The following is a 23,992-nucleotide window of genomic DNA, read 5'->3' on the forward strand; positions in this document are numbered from 1 at the left end:
ATCACTTCAGTAAATTTGATTATTCCAATCTAGTTTAATCAAATTTTTTCTTTTGGTAGACACCCTCCTTCATGGATTTAAATTTTCCTATTCAACTAATTTCTGAAATGCATGTCTTAAATTATGTCATTTGTAGTTTTCTATTTTATCTCCAAATTCTAATTTGTCTCATACTATTCTAGAACATATTGCCATCATTTCATGTTATTTTGAGATTTCACAGGATTTTCTGTTAAGATGGAGTTCAAATTACCTTTGTATTACAATGTAAATATCCTATTGCCTTATTGCCTCATATAACCTCTTTTCCCATATATCTTGACATCTTCTCCCATACTTTCCCCTCTACTCTTCTTCCTTTGCTTCATTCTTTCTCTAACATTCTACCTACAAAGCCAGTGGAAAGTAGCATCCTAATTCATATCCTTAAGGCATTTTAAAAGGTCAGACCCTCAAACCCATTCTCAAAAGACTATCATGGGTTAACTTTTACTTAGGTACCTAATTCCCAGTAAAACTGTAGCCACAAGCCATGTCCAGAACTTTCCCACTCACAGAAACTTATTCTCTTATAGCCAGCATACAAATCAATCATAAAGGCCCATACAAAATGTGCAGGTACAAGAAGCTTCTCCATGCCTCATTGACTCTATTTCAATGACCAGAAACTCCCTGCTAACTCTGAAAAATGATCAGCCTAATGATTAATCTAAATTGTATTCCCTATACTCCTCTAATCCCCAAGATTTAACATTGTGATTGTTGAATTGTCTTTAAGAGTTTCTGATTATTTCTTTTTGTTAAAAGCAATAAGTAAATTTCCTTGATTAATAAGAAAATTAAGCCACCTGTGATAAAATAATTTATCTTAAGCAAGACCTTTATTCATTCTGTCAAAATCTGTAGTCATAATACAAAAATACAGGATGTTAATCAAAAGATTAGTTAAAAGTTAATGTATCATTATTTTTAATTATTTCTATTTGGACATGTGTGTTAGATAATGTATCTGTGTGTCAAGAAAATGGATATACACTTCCAGGTAAGCATGGCTGCAGAGTAGACATGGCTCGTTTACTCTCCTCAGACCCAACAACATAAACAACCTCAAAAGACCCCCTCCCCAAAAAAACCCAACCATCCTCATAAGATCAGAGGGACCCCACACTAAGGAGCAGCACTGAAGGTAGGTGGGATTCTGGCATTTCCACAATATAGGGGAAGGAAAAGCTGACCAACACCCCTACCACCACCCACCACACATCAGGAGCCAGAGTTAAAGTCAGCACTGGCCAGAATCAACAAGTGAGGGAGTGGCACCCTAGGACTGCACAACGGGCAGCTCCAGGTTTGGTGACCTGACTAAGACCACCCAGGACCCACTCTGGTGAGTGGTAACACCCGAAAACCTGGCCGGAGGGCAAGGGGAACTCAGATCGCAGGCTCCCAGAACTAGTGCACTATAATCAATGAGTGAGCTAAGGGATCCCCTGAAGTGAGCAAGGGGTATTGTAAAGATTAAAATTTAGGGGAGATGGGGAGACTGAGGCATCTGAGGCAGGTAGAAATTAGTTTCTCTCTGCAAGAAGTATTATATTTTTTAGAGGTTTATTAAAGGTTAAAGATTAAAGAACATACAAGTAAGAAACATGTGCCTAGGCCAGAGGCCTAGACAAAATAACGTCACATCACGCAAGAGACGCTGCTGCTCCAAAATGGAAGTCCAAAAAGAGCCAAGAGAGAGCCCCTCAAAAGCCTTTGAATCAGCTTAAATACCTTCTCGATCTCAGCCCAGGTGAGATTACAAGGCATTCTGGGGAAGTGGAGCAAAGGCTCATGGGGATTGTAGTCCTGTATTCAAGTCTATTTTTTATATACCCCCGTTGATCATTTTTGGAAAAATTAAATTTTCCCCAAGAGGATCATAATAACATAATAAACTTAAAAGATTACAATAGTGTGAGGATAAAAGAAAAAAGAATAAAACCAATAATTGCTGAACACATTGACAAAAAGCCATTAGGGGGCAGTCCCCTTTGGCATAAAAGTATACATACAAATAAATGTTTAATCAACCACACCCAAAGTTCAATTTTGTGCAACTTGTGGTCTGGAGGCTTCTTCATGGTGGCTTCTCCAACAGTTCAGTTCTGGATTCAGAGAGGTAACATCTTCTTTACCTAAAATTCTTCTCAAAAGGAATTTAAACTTTGCAATTTAAATAATTTTATTTTTTTTTACATTCCCCCGTGTTGTGGGTGATTGAAAGATACAGAATCACTTAGGGATGCATGTCTGAGGTATGAGGTATATGAATCAATTGGCAAGAGATATTAAAAAGACATCAGAAAATCCAAAAGAAAAGAAAAATTTCTGGATGAAAATATAGACTATCAAAGTCTTATGTGTAAAAATTCCAAGTAGAAGAAAAATCTATAACAGGTCCTTCAATCAGGGCCCAATCAAAATGATCTAAGTAATGATGCATTTACCCAGTCAGTGCCAGGACTACAGAAAGGTACTACACTATGAGAGGCAGAAAAGAAAGGGACCAGATTATAGAAGCCAAGTAGGAGCCAAGGTTTGGGGACACTCATCTGTGAGTATCTTCAGAGTGAGTGTGGACACAAGGAAAGCCTATGCCTAGCAATGATAAACATAGTAACCTCGAGTCTTCACACTAGGTTCAAGATCTTTGTATTGGCCTAGACGTGCATCAATCCATCCTGGATTGGCCTTTCTTTGGCTCTGTGCAATGGCTCTTGTGTGTATATCTTGTCCTGAAATCAGACAGTATCATTAAGCAAAGTCCCATAATTTATTTAAATAATTAGTGGCATCGTTTTTATAGTCACAAGCTTTTTAGGGCATGCATTGGCAAATGTATCTTAAACTTATAGTACTGAAAATCAAAAGGTTAAAGAAAATCTTAATGCTGGTGACATGTGCTTGAAATATAAAAAGGAGAGAAAAAATAATAAAAAAACTGAAAAAGTATATTGCACATGCAAGAAATATATATTAATAAAAGAGCTTTAAAATTCAAAAATATAGCTTATAATCATTGACACTCTGTGTCAGTTAAGAAAATATAAAATGCAAGGCTTTCTCACCAAAAATGAGATCCATTTCCTCTTAATATCTGGCCATGATCACTGTGAGTAGAAGGCAAATGAATTGAACAAGGTTAACAATTTTTCATTTTTAAAAATACAGTAGTACAAATATGTAGATATCAATATCCCCAAAATTCTCAATAGCCCAATTAATTACAATAGCAAACAAACACACTTTCATATTTCACATAAGTTGCTGTATGACATTTTTAAAACCTATGAATTGATGGACATTTGTCACAATTTTTACAAACATAGCAATCCTTCAACCTTGGTATTTAAACATATTTTTTAAAACAAAGTAAAACTTATCTTGGGTTTAGAACATAATCAAGAAATCTATATATCATTCTGCTGTAAGTAAAGTAGTGAGCTGAAGAGCATAAATAAAGGGGTGCTCCTTTTTCTTGGAGGCTTTTAGGGATACAAATGCCCTGAGATTAACTGCCCAACTTCCATTCACATGTGGGAAGGTTGGGGGTTTATAAAATGTATTTCACTTCAGCTAATGGGCCTTACCTCGTGGTAGGGGCAGGCAAAAATAACCAGATTGTTAAAAAAAATTCCAAAAATCATATTTAAAAAACCCTTAAAATCAAATCATTTGAGGTATTTAGCACATTAAAATTTCCAAAGGTTGTTAATACAATTATAACTAGTTCTGAAGTGCATCTATCCTCAGCAAAATAGAAAAAAGCTATTTTTTCATATATGGGCTTATTCACAATAATATTTGTTCAACACAGTTATAGGGGAAAAACAACAGAATTTTAAAAACCCAGTACTTTCAAAATAAATTCAATCAACCTTCAGTTCAAGCAGAATAATATTGAATCCAGTAATATATGAACTTAAAATCACAAAGTTAAACCATAACAAAAAATGCAATAGAATACAGAGATTTTTATAAACCAATAGAGTCTGAAATGCCTTAGAATATAACCTCAACTCTTTAAAGTCCCTTGGGTGTGTTTATCCATTTAAATGTCTATTGTCCAAAGGCAGATTAGTAAGGGCTAGGCAATGGGTTTCAAGGGACCTGTCCAGGGCCCCATAGCTGGGAAGTATCTGAGGCCAGATTTTAACCCAGGACCGAATGTCTGTAGGCCTGGCTATCAGGTCGCTGAGCCACCCATTTGCCTCCCCAAAGTTAAAGTTGAATCTTTGGGCTGAGTCTGCTCCCTGACAGGCAGGTAAAATCAATGAAATTACCAGAACAGTCAAAAATCCTTTTAAACAGCCCATTGCTTTTTAAGTTTCTATTTGAAAAATCTGTTTCTTCTCCTCTCCCTTTTCTCTCTTTCCTCTCTCCCCTGATATGATCCCTCCTCCTGCCCCAGATCACCCGAGTGGAGCCAATACACCCCCCGTTTGTGTGGAGGCTTAGCCTAAGGGAAAATTACCCATTCTCCTTTCCTTCTCCTCTCTCCCCTCCACCTACGTGGCCAATACTGTTACCAGCTGGTCGAAATGAGTCCTCAGCCATCTGCTCTAAGGATCTGGATGATGAGCCAACTGGGGTTGTGCTCGAGGGTTTGGGGCGCAGAAATAGGCAGGCAGCAGGCTGGTGAGAGGCCAGGAGCAGGAGCTGGAGTGGCTGTGGGGGTGGGCAAGGCCTGGACCAGGTACCAGGTGAGGATGATCAGGACTGCAGGCTGCAGGCAGGAAGTGGAGGGGCCGAGGCACTTGGGGTGGGCAGCAGGTCTGGAGCCTGTAGCAGCTTTGTGAGGGTAGAAAACCTTGGCCAGAGAAATATGGCTCAAAAAAATTTTTTTCTAGGTACTAGATATTAAAAGTTGAACTAAAGATCAGAAAAGAATTCAGAAGATTGAGTTTTTTTTTTCCTTCGTGGTCACCAAACTGTAAAGATTAAAATTTAGGGGATATGGGGAGACTGAGGCATCTGAGGCAGGTAGAAATTAGTTTCTCTCTGCAAGAAGTATAATATTTTTTAGAGGTTTATTAAAGGTTAAAGATTAAATAATATACAAGTAAGAAACATGTGCCTAGGCCAGAGGCCTAGACAAAATAACCTCACATCACGCAAGAGACGCTGCTGCTCCAAAATGGAAGTCCAAAAAGAGCCAAGAGAGAGCCCCTCAAAAGCCTTTGAATCAGCTTAAATACCTTCTCATCTCAGCCCAGGTGAGATTACAAGGCATTCTGGGGAAGTGGAGCAAAGAGGCTTATGGGGATTGTAGTCCTCTATTCAAGTCTATTTTTTTCAGTATCCACAGGTCTTGGGAGTTAACTAAGGTGACCAAAGACCCATACCTGAGAGAAGTAACACCTGAAAAGCTGGCAGGCAGGGGAGGGCAGACCCTGGGCTTCCCCAGGAAGACAGAGCAGCTGTGGAGAACCAAGAATTTGCCCGAGAATAAAGCCTTGATCACTAAACCCTTACACTGAGAGCAAACCCTCCTCACTCAGATTTCTGACCAGAAAGGGGAGATAAAAAACACATAGAGGTGGCAAAAAAAATGCCCAGGAACAGCCTCCCAACACCAAGAAAAGCAAGAAGATGGGGGTGACTTTGGATACATTTTATGGAGGGAAAATATAGAATACAGAGTAAATAGAAGAAGAAACACAAACAAATGCTCCAAAACCTTCCAAAAGAAATGGAAATTGTCCACAAGTTCTTGAACAATTTAAATTGGAAGTTATGAAAAAGATGGAAGCCTTCTGTCAGGAAAAATGAGAAATAATGCAAAAGGAACTCAGCAATTGGAAGGAAGAAAACACGCAATTGCAGAAACGGCTTGAAGCCTCAAAAAGCCAGACAACCAAACTGAAAAGGAAAACCAGTCTTTAAAGGTCAGAATCAGGAAACTAGAAAACAATGATCTCGGAAAAGAGCAAGAATTAATAAAGCAAAGTCAAAAGACTAAGAAATTAGAAGATAACATAAAATATCTCACTGACAAGTTGACAGACCTGGAAAACAGAGGAAGGAGAGACAACCTGAAAATCATTGGTCTACCAAAAAAGCCAGAAATAAACAGTAATCTGAATATCATATTAGAAAATATCATCCGAGAAAACTGCCCGGAGATTCTAGAACAAGGGGGAAAAATAGGCATTGAAAGAGCTCATAAAACACCCTCCACACTAGATCCCCAAAAGACAACTCCCAGGAATGTAATTGCCAAATTCCAAAGCTTTCAAGCAAAAAAAAAAATCTTACAAGAAACCAGAAAAAGACAATTTAGATATAAAGAAATGTCAATCACAGTCACAAAAGACCTTGTATTTTCCACACTGAAAGACCATAAGGCATGGAACATGATATTCAGAAAGGCAAGAGATCTGGATCTTCGACCAAGAATCAGCTATCCATCAAAACTGACTACATACTTCCAGGGGAAAGTATGGGCATTCAACAAAATAGAAGATTTCCAAGTATTTGTAAAGAAAAGACCAGAGCTCTGTGGAAAGTTTGACATCAAAACACAAAGAGCAAGAGAAACATGAAAAGGTAAATATGAAGGAAAGGGAAAAGGAGAAAAATGTTATATTTTTCTTTTATTCAAACTCTCTTCTATAAGGATACATTTATATAAAATTTTATATGTTAATATGTGGGGAAAATTTAATGTGTAACTCTCAAAAATTGCATGCATCATTAGAGTAGTTAGAAGAATCATGCACAGGGAAAGATTGGGGCATTAAGACAATATGGAAAAAAGGGAGGAAGAAAGAAAAAGGGAGGGAGGAATCATTGATGGTACTAAGATATTCTTCAAGAAATAGAAAAAAAACTAAATAGAATAATCTTTCTCACACAAAGATACACATGGGAAGGGGAGGGGAAGAAATCTCCTATAAGAAGGAGAGGAAGAGAGTGCTAACTTATATTACTTAAAACTTACTCTCAGTGAAATCAACTGAGAAGGAAGAACATCTAGATCCATTGGGATCTTGAATTCTATTTTATCCAACAGGGTAAGAGAGAAGGTGAAATTAAGGAGGGGGGGGAGGGAGTATAAAAAGGGAGGGAAGGAGAGGGGGAAAGGAAGTTAACAGACCCTAAAAAAACAAACAAACAAGCAAAAAATCCTCAAACCAACAAACAAACAAGAAGAGAACAAAAAAGGAGGGGCTAAAAAGGGAAGCATATCAAGGGAGGGGATTAGGGGGACTGATTTAAAGTAAATCACTGGTTTTAAAGGTTATAGCTAAAGAATAAAGGTCAGAATTAGGGGAGGATATCAAAGTGCCAGGGAATCCACAAGTGACAATCATAACTTTGAATGTGAATGGGTTAAACTCACCCATAACATGTAGACAATTAGCAGAATGGATTAGAATCCAAAACCCTACCATATGTTGTCTTCAAGAAATACACATGAGGTGGGTAGATATTCACATGGTCAGAATTAAAGGATGGAGTAAGAGCTTTTGGGCCTCAACTGATAGAAAGAAGGCAGGAGTTGCAATCATGATATCTGACAAATCCAAAGCAAAAATAGACCAGCTTAAAAGGGATATGGAAGGTAATTATATTCTGTTAAAAGGGAGTATAGACAATGAGGAAATATCACTAATCAACATGTATGCACCAAATGGTATAGGACCCAAATTTCTAATGGAGAAACTAGGAGAACTGAAGGAGGAAATAGACAGTAAAACCATATTAGTGGGAGACCTGAACCAAAAATTATTTAGATAAATCAAACCAAAAAATAAATAAGAAAGAGGTAAAAGATGTGAATGAAATCTTAGAAAAATCTTAGTTAATTAGAGGTAATAGACATATGGAGAAAAATAAATATGGACAAAAAGGAATACACCTTCTTCTTAGCACCACATGGTACATTCACAAAGATTGACCATACACTAGGTCACAGAAATATGGCATACAAATGCAGAAAAACAGAAATAATAAATGTAACCTTTTCAGGTCATAAGGCAATAAAAATAATGAGCAGTAAGGGTATACAGAGAGGCAAATCAAAAATTAATTCGAAATTAAATAATATGATACTCCAAAATCAGTTCATTAGAGAACAAATCATAGAAATAATTAATAATTTTATTGAGGAAAATGACAATGGTGAGACATCCCTTCAAACTTATGGGATGCAGCCAAAGCAGTACTCAGAGGAAAATTCATACCCCTGAGGGCATATATTAACAGATCAGGGAGGGCAGAGATCAATGAATTGGAAATGCAAATAAAAAAACTTTAAAGTGAACAAATTAAAAAACCCCAGAAGAAAACCAAGCTAGAGATCCTAAAAACTAAGGGATAAATTAATAAAATCTAAAGTGATAGAACTATTGAACTAATAAATAAGACTAGAAGCTGGTACTTTGAATAAACAAACAGAATAGGCAAAGTACTGGTCAATCTAATTAAGAAAAGGAAAGAAGAAAAGCAAATTAACAGCATCAAATATGAGAAGGGTGACCTCACCTCCAATGAGGAGGAAATTAAGGCAATCATTAAAAAATACTTTGCCCAACTATATAGCAATAAATGTACCAATCTAGGTGATATGGATGAATATTTACAAAAAATATAAATCCCCTAGACTAACAGAAGAAGAAATAGAATTCTTAAACAATCCCATATCAGAAAAAGAAATCCAACAGGCCAACAAAGAATTGCCCAAGAAAAATCCCCAGGGCCTGATGGATTCACCAGTGAATTCTATCAAACATTCAAAGAACAGCTAACCCCAATACTATACAAACTATTTGACATAATAAGCAAAGAGGGAGTTCTACCAAATTCCTTTTATGACACAAACATGGTACTGATTCCAAAGCCAGACAGGTCAAAAACGGAGAAAGAAAACTATAGACCAATCTCCCTAATGAATATAGATGCAAAAATCTTAAATGGGATACTAACAAAAAGACCCCAGCAAGTCATCACAAGGGTCATTCACTACGATCAAGTAGGATTTATACCAGGGATGCAGGACTAGTTCAATATTAGGAAAACCATCCACATAATTGACCATATCAACAAGCAAACCAACAAAAATCACATGATTATCTCAATAGATACATAAAAGCCTTTGATAAAATACAACACACATTCTTATTAAAAAACAATAGAAAGCATAGGAATAGAAGGGTCTTTCCTAAAAACAATAAACAGCATATATTTAAAACTATCATCTAACATCATCTGCAATGGGGATAAACTAGATGCGTTCCCAATAAGATCAGGAGTGAAACAAGGATGCCCATTATCACCTCTATTATTTAACATTGTACTAGAACACTAGCAGTAGCAATTACAGAAGGAAAAGAAATTGAAGGCATTAAAATAGGCAGGGAGGAGACCAAGTTATCACTCTTTGCAGATGATATGATGATCTATTTAAAGAATTCTAGAGAATTAACCAAAAAGCTAATCAAAATAATCAACAACTTTAGCAAAGTTGCAGGATACAAAATAAACCTGCATAAGTCATCAGTATTTCTATATATTTTCAACACAGCTCAGCAGCTAGAATTAGAAAGACAAATCCCATTCAAAAATCACCTTAGACAAAATAAAATACTTAGGAATCTATCTCCCGAGACAAACACAGGAATTATAAGAACACAACTACAAAACACTCTCCACACAATTAAAACTAGACTTGAGCAATTGGAAAAGCATTAACTGCTCATGGATAGGACGAGCCAATATAATAAAAATGACCATCCTACCCAAACTTATTCATCTATTTAGTGCTATACCCATTGAACTTCCAAAAAATTTTTTACTGATTTAGAAAAAAACCATAACAAAGTTCATTTGGAAGAACAAAGGATCAAGGATATCCAGGGAAATAATAAAAAAATATATAAAGGAAGGTGGCCTTGCAGTCCCAGATCTCAAACTCTATTATAAAGCAGTGGTCATCAAAACAATTTGGTACTGGCTGAGACAGAAAGGAGGATCAGTGGAATAGACTTGGGGCAAGTGACCTCAGCACTACAGTCTATGACAAATCCAAAGACCCCTGTTTTGGGGACAAAAATCCAGTATTTGATAAAAAACTGCTGGGAAAATTGGAAGACAGTGTGGGAGAGATTAGGTTTGGATCAACACCTCACACCCTACACCAAGATAAACTCAGAATGGGTGAATGACCTGAATATAAAGAAGGAAACTAAATAAATTAGGTGAACACAGAATAGTATACATGTCAGACCTTTGGAAAGGGAATGATTTTAAAACCAATGTAACCAAAATGAGAAGGGAAGCAACAAATTGGGAAACAATCTTCATAACAAAAATGTCTGACAAAGGTCTAATTACTCAAATTCATAAAGAGCTTAATCAACTGTACAAAAAATCAAGCCATTCTTCAATTGATAAATGGGCAAGGGACATGAACAGGCAGATTTCAGCCAAAGAAATCAAAACTATTAATAAGCACATGAAAAAGTGCTCTAAATCTCTGATAATCAGAGAAATGCAAATCAAAACAACTCTGAGGTATCACCTCACACCTAGCAGATTGGCAAACATGACAGCAAAGGAATGTAATGAATGCTGAAGTGGATGTGGCAAAGTGGGGACATTAATTCATTGCAGGTAGAGTTTTGAAATGATTCAACCATTCTGGAGAGCAATCTCAAACTTTGCCCAAAGGGTGATAAAAGACTGTCTGCCCTTTGATCCAGCCATAGCACTGCTGGGTTTGTACCCCAAAGAGATAATTAGGAAAAAGACTTGTACAAGAATATTCATAGCTGCCTTCTTTGTGGTGGCCAAAAATTAGAAAATGAGGGGATGCCCTTCAATTGGGGAATGGCTGAACAAATTGTGGTATATGTTGGTGGTGGAATACTATTGTGCTCAAAGGAATAATAAAGTAGAGGAATTCGATGGAGACTGGAACAACCTCTAGGAAGTGATGCAGAGAAAAAGAAGCAGAACCATGAAAACGTACACAGAGACTGAAACATTGTGGTACAATCAATCATAATGAACTTCTCCATTAGTGTCAATACAATGTCCCTACACGTTCTGCAGGGATATAGGAGTAAAAACCCTATCCACAAGCAGAGGACAAACTGTGGGAGTAAAAACACCGAGGAAAAGCAACTTCTTGATGACAGGGTTTGAGGGGACATGATTGATGAGAGACTCTAAATGAACAACCTAATGCAAATACCAACAACATGGAAATGGGTTCAAATCAAGGACACATTGATACCCAGTAGAATCACGCATTGGCTATGGGAGGGGTGCTGGGAGGTGGGGGAGGAAAAGAAAATGACCTTTGTTTCCAATGAATAATGTTTGAAAATTACCAAATAAAATAATGTTTAAAAAAAGAAAATAGGTATAAAATAAAGGTCAGATGTGGGGATGGTAGCGCTGCTAATAGATGCAAAGCATGCCCATGACTGAATGATATACACAGCAGTCTTCCATTTTTTATTTTCTTGACTGACCATTTGCCACCTGACCGGAACCCCTGGAACCATGAGTGAGGCTGGACCCTGCCTGTGACATTCCCCCAGACAGTGGAGGGAGGAAGAACTCCCATTGAGCTGCTGGGCTGAGAGGTAAAGTGAGGAATGTACTCAACGCTCATGGAAAGGGGGAGGGAAACATCTTTGTCCTGAACTCCTCTGGCTTTCTAGTAACAAACTCTGGCAGGTGACCGGAGTGCCATTGTTTGGCACATGTGCCATAGGTTTGCCATCACTGTCCTATGATCTTTTGGAATATCCGAGTTTAGACTCTAGTTGGGCAGTTAGTGGGAGAAAAAGAAGTGAAAGAATGATTGATTTCGTGAAACTTCCATGGAGATATGGAGAGAAGAAAATAGGGATCACAAATTATTCCCTGCCTCACTGCTTCCCCACTCCCCAGTGATTCTAAAAATACTTCATTTGACAGTAGAAAACAAATACCAATGAAACATTTATAACAACTGCAAATTATTTGAGCTCAAATGCTAGGTGCTACAATGTTGATTCTGCACATCATATGAAAGGATTACAGCTACCTTCTTTGACTTTTACTTGATAGCCATGGTAACTTTACATATCCTCAGTATTCAGTATCATAGTCCATCCATTTGTTACATTAAAAGAGTCACATGTTGAGTGAGCGATTGAGAGGAATATTTAATTGCCCTGTAGAGGTTTAACTTTAAATAACTGTCTCCAGGGCCCTCTGGAGCTGATGCTTATGCTTTATGCATATGCTTTAAATTAACCAAAGTCTATTTAAAGACCATTTGAAGCATGGCTCAGAGTGCTATATCTGTATTGCTCCAGAAATGAGCTTATTTTGAAACCTCCACTCATCAGATCAATAGCTTTTAAAATTTCGTTTTATGATTCATTGAAAGCAGGAACCCAGGAAGCTTAGAACAGAAGACATTCTGTGAGTATGAGAAGGCATTATCCTGTTCTTTTGAATAGTCAGGATTCCTAGTGACCAAATGAATTTTTTTCTTATGTGCTTTGTTGCTGTAATTCTTGATGAATACTTAGAAAATAATGTTGGTCACTGATATAATCCTAATCATTCATCAGCAAACACCTCTTAAAAGGAAGTTTCAGGAGAATGATACAAGACTGGCAAACATTTGCCTCACTCCTCTATCATGTCCATGCAGAGTTGAAGGGCTAGGGGACAAGTGATGTGATAACAGATTTCACATATGTGAAAGAAAGGTTTGACTCTCTCCACATGCAGATGAGGGTCAGATATGAGTGTTCATGAAGCCAGGTGGCCCTGGGTGGAATTCAGACCTTAGCCACATACTGTGTGATCTGGGCAAGTTTCTTAACCTCTCAATATTCTACTTAACTCTCTAAGACCAAACAAGAGCAGCTGCTGACTGGTATGGATACAGGGAGTTTCCTTATCTGGAAGTTCCCTAAGTGAATGAATCTGCAGGTTCAGTCCCTATTTCTGGAAAGCCACAGAAAAGAGAGATAGGAGCAATGGAGGGAAATTACAAAGAGGCAAATTTCCTCTTGATGTATGGAGAAAATACCCGCAAATCAGAATTATCCAGAACTGAATGGGCTCCATATGGAGGCAGGGAATTTTCCATTTATTGGATGGTCCTCAAGCATAAGCTGAATGCCAACTTTATGGGAATATTATATAAGGAAATCCATGGGTCATGAAATATCAACTATTGAACCAACCCGTAGTCTTGAAATTCTCTGATTACATTCACAAGTAGGACCCAGTTCACTTGGATTTAAGTAGCCAATATGACAAGCCAATTTCTGCTTTTATGTTGCATTTGAATTCTGCCATTGTGACTTATTGTCTTTGTAACATAATTCATATGAATTCATTTCTCTAAGTTGAAGTTTCCAATTTTGAACCAAAATTTTGATCTTTGAATCAAGAAAGCACTAAGTGGCTTAGTAAAAAGGAATAAATCCAGGTAACTGAATGAATGATATGAATATGTAATGATACTTTCATTATTTTAAAAAAATATTTCACTGAAAAAGAGAATGGAGGAGGAGTGGAGGATAGTGGGGAATAGTTATTCCATGTCTGTACATAAATTCTCATCCTCATCCTCTTCCTTATCATCCAATATTAGAAAAATGAGAGAAAAATTAATGAATTTCATATAGCACTTTCACCTTTGCAATGCGATTTGCATCTATGATCCCACCTGAAAAATACATAGGAGCAGGAGAAAGGAGGATCTAATCTAATGACAGCATGGGTAGAAGATACAAAGGATAGTACTGACATAGTTTAGGGATGGATTGTGACAGGCCTTAAATGTCAAGGAGGGAATTTTTCATTTTTATTTGCATTCAGTAAATGTTATACATGTATATTCAAGACTGTGTGGGGTTTGTGTTTCTATTAGTTTATAATGTGAACTATTTTCTTTTCTTGTGCTTTGATTTGAGTGCTTAAAGGTGGTGCATTGGATAAAATGCCAAGAGTTCAAATGTGGCCTCAGCCATTGACTAGATGCATAACCCTGGGCAAGTTACTTAACTATGTTTGCCTCAGTTTCCTCATTGCAAAAATGAGATGGGAAAGGAAATACTACCTAATATCTTTGTCAAGAAAACCCCAGATGGATTTTGAAGGAGTTCAACACAACTGAGGAACAACTGAACAACAAGAAATACTTCAAAGGGCCTACTTGAAAACTAAGGAGAAAGTTTCCTGTCAATCGTAATAGGTAAATATCATTCAAAGACATTAATTTGGAAATAATGTTTACCAAATAGCCAAAGACATAATACAGATCAACAATGTCATGTTCAGTCTGCTTTCTCTAATTTTTATGCAAATTCCACTTTTTTTTTGATTTCTAAATTCAGAATAAAATGAAAAATTCACTAAAAGAAAATAAAATAATCAATGTGACCCATTAGGATTCTGTCAAGGTACAATTTTATAGATCAATAGGTAACCAACAAGCAGCAATGTAGGTGTCCATGGAGTTAGGAAGAACCAAGTTAAAATCTGGCATCAGACACTTCCTCCATGTATGACCCTGGGGAAATCTGTTTTTCTCAGTCTCCTTCTCTATATAATTAGTAAAACAACTGTACTTCTAACTAGGGTTGTGATAATAGGATAAAAGGAAATATTTGTAAAATGCTTCCTAAACTAAAAACATTTTAGAGATGTTTAAAGTACTACATACAAATCTTAGCTATCATCATTTTGTCACTCATTTTTCAATTGTGCACAACTCTTCACATCGCCACTTCGGGTTTTCTTGGCAAATATACTGGAGTAGTTTGCCATTTATTTTTCTATCTCAATTTATAAATAATCCAACTGAGGAAAACAGAGTTAAGTGACTTGCCCAGAGTCATATAGAGAGCAAGTATGAATCTCTGTCCACAGTTCTCCCTTAAATCTATTCCTTATTTTCACTTCATATTCTCAATTGATGGTTTTTGGTCATAGCTATATGGTCTGGTGGTTTTCCCTATTTTCTCTCAACATGTCAGTGTTTAATTTTTCCATCTCTTATTTAATTATCTCTTATTTGACCTTATTCCATTTACCTTGGCTTATAGAACCTACATTATATCTTCATATGTAATATTGTTCTTTATAATATTAGACTTTCCTTTTATCAACAGCCCTAATCTCAGCTGACTTCCTTTCATCTTTGTCCCAACCACTTCATTAGCGCTGAAGCTACTTGTGGTTGTCCTCTGCTCTTCCCCAATAATGTGGCATTTACCTTCTGTCTCGAGGGGATCATTCTTTCCAAGGTCTTTATCATGGGAATACTCTCCCTGGGTTTTCTTTGCAAAGATACTGGAGAGGTTTGCCATATCCTTTCCCAAAGGATTTCCTTTTGTCAGAATTCCCCACCTTAACCAGTGCATCTTGGGTGACCTTATGTTGTATAGGTTACAGTTCCATGGAGCTATGTGAGCCCCTCTGCCATGACAAGGCAGTGATCCAGAAAAGGAAGAAAAGAGTAGCTGGATTTGGTCAGAGACCCCCAGCAATCCCAAGGTGAAAGAGATGTTAGTTTATTTTGTCCTAACACTGTGTCTTGTATTCTTCTTGACAACAAACGGTCATTCAGCTTCCTTTGGAAATCCTAGAATGTGGAAAAACTCACTCTCAGGTGTTCTTAGTTGGGGGTTCAAGAGCTTATTTTTGTTTCTAAAATATTTTGATCACTCCATTTAAAAAATCCCTGTGTTATTCTATGTATTTTAATATATGAATTTAAATTTTATTTTAAAGAGATCCATAGACTTCACAAGATTATAAAAGAAGTCCATGATACAAAAGAGTGAACCCCTACACAACCTGCTAATGCAGCCTATGACAATTTCCATTATGGCAAATGAGTAGTAGGCAGAATTGAAGAGGAAAAAAAGATGAAATTGTAGTGAGGGATTTAGATATTAATTTTAACCAACCCCAGCATCAAGACCACCTTTTCTATTCAACAGTCTCTTGATTTGCTTCATGGTGTCTAATCTTTGAAGAGTAAAATTAAAATAACAGTTGATTGAAACAAAATTGTGAACAGTCATTTCATAAGAGCTTTATTGAATTCCAGTGATGGATGGGGATCTTTCTTCATATTGCTCTGAGTACGGATGTTGGACTAGTTTTTTACAGGTCCTTTTCTTTTGAAATTCAAGAAGAGGAATATACTTGTTGTTTTAAAATCCAATTGTCATGAGTATTGATCTGAAACCTGTATCCTTTTAAATTCCAACTTGATTTTCCTCTGTAGGGTAAAGGCTTGTCACTCTTTTACAGCTTTGACATTTTGAATATTTGTTCAACTGTTTTAAGATAGATATTTATGACTTTTACAAGGTAAAAATCCTGGATCATTTGGTCAAACCTCATTTAAAAATTTTTAACTACTCATTATTCTGGACTCCTTTCTCTGGATGAATTTCAAGTTTCTGATATTGTTATTAAAATGTGTTTCTCAGGAATAAATGCAATATTTTAGATATTCAAAGTTCAACAGAATTTTTATGTATTTTGCTATGTTTTATGAAGCATTCAAGATATTGGTTCTTATAACCTAATCTTGACAATAATTGGGAAATCAATTAATTAAATTCTTTATTCTTCCCCCAAATACCCACAAGTTAAATGTCATAAAGACAAGATGGTCCAATCCTTACTTGTGTAATTGATTTTAAAATTCATCTATTCACCTTGTAGTCTCTAAATGGAGCCTTATTAAATTTTACCTTTTTAACTCATACCACAAGATGAGAGAGAGCCCTGTCCAAAATCTGAATATATTATAAGAGAAACTGCTATATCCAAATGTATCATTAACCTCAGAACAAAATTATATGTACCTTGATTATAACATAAATAGAAACTAAAGAAATATCTGAATATTTTTATTTAAATATCATCCTTTAGAATTTTTATTGCCAACGTATCTGATTTCAATGATCTTAAAGTCAAATATCCCAGTGAGGTATATCTAAGACCCATAAAATGGAAGTGTATAGTAAAATGGTTTAGAAACTAGAATCCAACAATATGTTTTTTACAAGAAACATTTGAAACAAAAAGATACACATGGAGTTTATTAAGCTTTATCTGAATTTAAAAGCAATGATGATGTTAGACAAAACAAAAGCAAAAATCTGTTTTAAAAAGTAACCAATCAGAGAAATATGTTGATAAAATGATATGTAACAGATAATAAATTAATATAATAATTTTATATCAATTCTTTCTGTTAAAGGCAATTTTCTGAATTATGTTGGGAATGGAGTCAAATTTATAAAAATAAAAATGATTCCAGTTAATAAGTTGTCAAGTGATATAGAACAGGCATTTATAAAAAGAAGACTTGAAACCAATCTATTTTCATAGAATGAAATTCTCTTAATTATTGTTGATTAGTGAAGGGACAATTGAAACAACTCTGAGGTGCCAATTCACACCGATTATAAATGAAGTTTTGCTTTTAGTTTGTTTTTTTTAAAACATTGTAAACTTCTGAATGTCTGTCTGAGTCTTTCCTTCTCCTGTAGTAGTTTTTATATTCAGATTCTATTTTGTAGTTTCCTCATTTTTCCATCCTATTTCTTTATTTTGAACTTCATAGTAAAGTTGGACTCATCTCTATATGGGGAGGCATTGTCCCAAGCTTTAGGCTTCTTGTGATGTTCTTTTCAGAGCTAAATTGGGGGTGGCAAGTTTTTGGTGCTTCCAAGGTTCTGTAATCTGGGGAGAGGCACTACTAATGGTCAATTGTCACATTCTTTGAACTCTGATCTTTACCTGGGAAAGGCTTCTTCTTTCCTGCATCTACTCCATTGGGCCCTGGAACTGTGACTGGGGCCCTGTTCTTTTTCCGCTTTCTTTCTAGTTCTATTGTCTGCCTTGGAACTTCTGTCTTGAAATGGTCTTGTAGTGCTCTTTCCTGCCCAGGGAATTGCAATACAGAACTGAAATAGAAATGCCAATTAATCTCAACTGGACCCAAATTCAGCAAAGGATTCCTTAAATCTCTTTCTGATTAGTTGTCTGACCTCCTTTGGTCAGACAACTTGTTATCTCAGAGTTCCTATTAAGTAGGAAATTATTATGGATGAGCAAGGGTCCCAATGTCACAGATGTCTCTTGATCATCTCCTAAATTTGCTTAATGTGAGAAAATGGCCATTTTTTGACTCTCATGCTCTAAAATTTAATTTTAATTACCTTAGCATTGTTTGGAAGAAAAACTGGGAAACTTACTTAGGTGACTACTTCTTCTCTGCCCTCTTGACTCTGCTCCTCCTTCCTAGATAGTCTATTTTTAAAACCCTTACATCCTATCTCAGAATCTAAGTATTGGTTCCATGGTAGTAGTAGTAGTCTTTTGGTAACTTAGGATAGGAATTGTCTTTGTGTGCTTTCATCTGTGATGTAGATGAGCATGCACAAAAACACTTGTGCGTGAAGGAGATTTAAGAGGAAGAGTCGATGCACAGAGACAGTCCCACTCTCTCGGCTTTGGAAGCCTGAGTCCAGTGGCATGAAAAGTCGTTACACCTGGAGACTTCCTCAGCTGCATTGGATGGCTGTGTTGTCTTTTGTGCCCCAACATGCCCTGAGCACTCCACAGTGCTTTGCTGGGTCACCATCTCAGCCGTTGAACCTTCTTATTGGATTCTTCTATCTGTTCAGCTGAAGCAGTCTTCACATGCTGGGTGAGCAAAGCCCTGGTTCACCAGGGGTCGATGACCCGATGGCTACCCTCACAAGGTTTGGCCGGCCTGTCCAAGACGTTGCCCGGGGTGCAGCCGCTGCCGCATGCTAGCAGCTACTGGGAGCCACAAGTGAGAGCTGGGTGTCAGGTGGGGGTCAGAGGCTGGAGAGCTGCCCTAGGAAGGCATGACAAGCCCTCCATACCAGAGATACTACTCCTCCCTGAGCACCCCATACCCTCCATGGTAGAAGAGTAGTAAAGGCTAGGCAATTGGTATGAAGTGACTTTTATAGGGTCCAACAACTAGGAAATATCTATGGCCAGATTTGAAACCAGGACTTCCTATTCCTTGGCTTGGCTCTCTATTCACTGAGCCATTTAGCTGCCCAGCTTTATAGTCCTGATGGTGCCTCTGAAGTCTCTCACCTGAATGTCAAAAAATGTATGAAAATTTTATAGGATAAGAATTCATTGAATATTTCTAAATAAGACATGATACTTTCAAACAACAGTTACAGATAATTGGGGCCTATATTGGGGTATTAAAAGTCATATCACTCTTATTATCACATTATACTATGTATTTAGTCAGCTGGCTAGGAAAGTATGAAGCAGAGAAAGATTAACTTCATGGGGACAATATTATAGTTGGATTTTCAATTAAGGAGGAAATTTCTCAAATCCTAAAGGAAAGAAAGCAAGCGAGAGTGAGAGTAAATGAGCAAAAGACAGAGAGAAGAGGCTATGCACAGAGCAGTATTTACTGAGCACCTTCAACAGGTATCCTTCTTTGGTATGAACTGAGGAGATGACAAGATATATGTAAGTTCTACTAGAGGCCTCTAGATCTCATTATATATATAGGAAACTGGATCAAGTCACGACTGTAAAGGTTAAAATTAAATGGTTGGACTAAATTTTTAAGAGTGTGGTTGTCAAAATTATTACTCAAGTCAGAATGACTTTTTATGGTAATTTCTTTACAAAATAGAAAGAGTGAAAGGAGAGAGAGAGACAGAGACAGAGACAGAGACAGACAGTGACAGAGACAGACAGCAACAGAGACAGAGAGACAGAGACAGAGACAGAGACAGAGAGAGACAGAGACAGAGAGACAGAGACAGAGAGAGACAGAGACAGAGAGTCAGAGACAGAGAGAGACAGAGACAGAGACAGAGAGACAGAGAGAGAGAATATTACTCCTACCCAGTCAATACCAGATAGGGCTTCAGAGACCCCAGCAATGGGGGGTCCAGAGATAAATTAAACAAAGGTTCTAGTCACAAAGCCTCTTATAAGATGAGGGACCTCTCCTCAATTTGGAGGCTAATACCTCCAAAAAGTCAGAAAAGGGAGTCAGGCTTTTCACTCACAAAGATCCAAGAGCAGTGTGTGGTCCCTAGCCAGAGCTTCTCCAAGGCCATGTTGAGAGGAGACAAAACTGATCACAGGAAGTTAACACCATTTTTAATGACAGTTCTTTGCATCACTTCCTGTGCCTTCCTTCCATTTTAAGTGGACCAACTGCAGCTTAGCTTTGCTTCACACTGCCCAGGGGCAGTCAATCATTTTTGATTTGTCCATCACTAGCAGATGTGGGTCATAGATCTCACACACACACATATGGATTAAGTCAGGTTGTATACATTCCTGGTAGCTAAAATCTAAATAGGCAGGGGACAGTTAATCCCTTCTTCACACTACACACTTCCTAACCTTTGTTTTGCAACTCATAAATGGGGAGTAGAGATGATACTACTATCTACATCCCAAGGTGACTAAGATAAAAATACTTAGAAATATTTTTAAAAAGACAGAAAAGTCACTAGATTATTTGGGAAAGAGGGGCACAACTTCTATAAGTTTTCATTTCATGTACCATGTATCAAAATTTTCCTTATCTATATGATATGTACCTACATGCATATGTGAACATAGATATATGCATAGACATATGTGTATCTCACATATATATATATATATATATAATACATCAGCAGTACACATTCTGGACTGGAATGGGAAGATAAATAATGTGTCACCAAATGATAGAGGATCTGGAGTATAACCAAATATATAAAAAAATGTTTCATATTGGACAAATGCCAGATCCTGACAAAAAGAATACTCAAAGCAATAGAGTTCAGGGGAAGATCAAATCCCTAATATGAATTAATTCTAGATTTGGTTCTAAGGAATCTGATTATAGTATGAGTTTCTAAAGAAGGTTTAATGTTCTTTATTTTACTTGTGTCCTTCTTACGAAAGTTAGTCCATAATTTCACTGAATGAATTGAGTTTTAAATCAAGCATATATACTTAAATGTCTTCTCTTTTTTCTAGAAGTTATTGCCCATCACATTCACACCATTTGGTTAAGCCTTGAAAGTGTGGCCCAAGAAGCTCAGAAAACCCTCCTTGCTCAATGGCCATTAGTAACCATTCACAAGTCACAGAGTTTATCCTCCAAGGCTTCTCTGAACACCCCAATCTCCGCATTCCATTATTTGGCTGTTTCCTCTCCTTGTATCTAGTGGCTCTCACAGGCAATGTCCTGATCATTACAGCCATCACTTTGAACTCAAGCCTCCACAGCCCCATGTACTTTTTTTTGTTCAACTTGGCTATAATGGACATCATCTGCACCTCCTCTATTCTGCCAAAAGTGCTGCAGGGGCTGCTTTCAGAGGAGAATACTATCTCCTACAGGGGCTGCATGACCCAGCTCTATTTCCTCATTTGGTCTGGATCATCAGAATTACTTCTTTTCACTGTCATGGCATATGATCGTTATGTGGCCATCTGCCACCCTTTACATTACAGCACCAGGATGACCAAGATGCTCTGCAATGTGTTGGCAGCTAGTGTGTGGCTGATATGTGCCTTCAATTCCTCCATAAATACTGGTCTGATGACACAACTGTCCTTCTGTGGACCCAATGTGATTACTCATTTCTTCTGTGAGATCCCTCCTCTGTTGTTGCTCTCCTGTACTTCCACCTACATTAATATGGTTATGACTGTCTCATCTGATGCCTTCTATGGCTTTATAAATTTTGTTCTAACCTTGGTGTCCTATGGGTTCATTATCTCCAGCATCCTGAAAATCCAGACATCAGAAGGGAAGAAGAGAGCATTCTCTACCTGCTCCTCCCATCTCATTGTGGTGTCCATGTATTACACTGCTGTTTTCTATGCCTATATTAGTCCTATTTGTGGCTATAATCCAGAGAGAAGTAAACTAGCTGGTGTTCTATACACCATGTTGAGCCCAACTTTGAATCCTCTGATCTATACTCTAAGGAACAAGGAGGTCAAAATGGCCCTCAGAAAGCTCTTCCCATGCTTTAGAAATTAACCTGGGATTTTCATGCTTCTTCACCTTGGTTAGATGTATGTTATAAAGCTGCTTATGCATGTAGTTAAGAAAAATGTTTTAAATAATCTGAATTGTCAATATCATTTGATGATTACCATGATCTCATATGTTTGGAATTACAAGGCTCAGATTTATAAAGTTGTTTATTTTCTTCTAAGTATTGTTTAAATCTTAACAAGTTGCTACCATCTCTATATTATTTCCTGATTTATACGTCTATGACAGAAAATTCTTCTGTTCAAATTTTTTAAGAGAAGAAAAACATTTTAGTGTTGGAAACCAAAATATTGTTGGTGCCTATGAAAGTGCACACATGTCCTGGTATGCCCAAATGTCAGTTTGTATATAGCAATATGTCAATAAAACATATAAAGTGCACTTTTATGTTAAATATAACTTTAATCCACACCATTAAATATTATGCCATATCATACCTCTCTCTCTCTCTCTCTCTCTCTCTCTCTCTCTCTCTCTGTCTCTCTCTCTCTCTTTTCCTCTCTCTCTCTCTTTCTCTTTCTTTCTCACTATCTATCTAGTGTCTAGTTAATACTCCATCCTAAAGGAAGTTCAAGATTCTGGAGAAAGACTGGATTCAACTGAGTCAAAAAGGATAGTCTTAATTCCCAGCTCCTCACATACAGACTGTTGCTCAGAACAAGTCCCTTAACTTCTTAGTGCTATAGGCAATTCTTTAAGAGAGCTGGTCCTGTCCTTGGACCTCATTGAAAGATACCTACACCAATGAAATCATGGATCCAATTCTAAGTTCTCTTCTAAATATATACACACATATGAAAAATTTTAAAATAACTCATAATTTTTGATTACACAGGTTTTGGCATAAAATTTAAGATGTAAATTTATTAATATATGGAAATTTTTTATTAATCTTAAACAAAAGCTTAAACTTTTAAAAGTATAAATAAAATTCTTTAATCCTTCAAATGACAATTTTATCTCTATATTCCTTCCATTCATGGAGATCACATCTGTTGTAAGTCGTGAGGTTTTATGGAAACAATTTCATATTAGGAATGGTATTGGGAAGGGAGAAAGTTCTAGAGGCATCTTTCTATATTGTATTCATTTAAGGAGAGTTCAGATTTTTCATCCCTCTTTACCTAAGTCTTCCCTTTGTAAATACATCTTGCTATGGCTCACTATTAGATTATTACTTCTTCAAGAGCACAGACTATTGTGTTTTCTTGTTATTCCTGAGAATATGTATAATACTTTATATAATTTCATTATAATTTAAGCTCGTTTATTTAATAGTTACGGTTCTTTACCCATTCTCACAGATGGATTGCTCATCAAAGTTTCTTCAAATTTTTTCATAGCATTCCCTTGACAGATAAAAATCATTAGCATATCTTGGCTATCTTTCTGCTGTTACAACTTCACAAATTTAGGTGGGTCATTCCTTAAGTATTATACACAGGTTCATCAGTGAGCCTACAATTAAAACTTTTAAATATTGATAGGATCTCTTAAGAGTTTGTGCTCCATTGAGGCAATCTTTGAGAACTCAGGGTACTGCCATGACTGGGTGAGGCAGTAACATAAAACTGAAAGGCGACTAAATTCTAAGCCAACATACCTTAATTAAACACTGCATTCATTATCACAGTAGAGTAAAAAAGAATATCTAAAATTATTGGAATCAGATATTCATCCAAGGGTTACCTCTAACCCTGGCTTTAGCTCTAGGATTTGAGTGTTCTCAAGATCACTGTGTCTAAAACAGGTAAATCTGGCTTTTTTGAGACCAAGGGATATTAAAAATTTTATTGTCATGGGTCCCTTTTATAAAAATATAGAATTTATGAACCTCCTTTCAGAACAATCTTGTAAAGTTCACAAAAT

General features: G+C 36.8%; 1 protein-coding gene across 1 annotated transcript; it reads left to right on the forward strand.

Moving 5' to 3' along the window:
• The first annotated feature begins 21,172 nt into the window (after positions 1–21,172).
• Positions 21,173–22,157, forward strand: LOC100028525 (olfactory receptor 13A1-like). The gene has a single exon (XM_056798044.1). It carries the CDS (start codon positions 21,173–21,175, stop codon positions 22,103–22,105), a length of 933 nt encoding a protein of 310 aa, XP_056654022.1. The 3' UTR covers positions 22,106–22,157.
• The last annotated feature ends 1,835 nt before the right edge of the window (positions 22,158–23,992 follow it).

This window comes from Monodelphis domestica, chromosome 1, assembly GCF_027887165.1.
Source record: "Monodelphis domestica isolate mMonDom1 chromosome 1, mMonDom1.pri, whole genome shotgun sequence".
NCBI lineage: Eukaryota > Metazoa > Chordata > Mammalia > Didelphimorphia > Didelphidae > Monodelphis > Monodelphis domestica.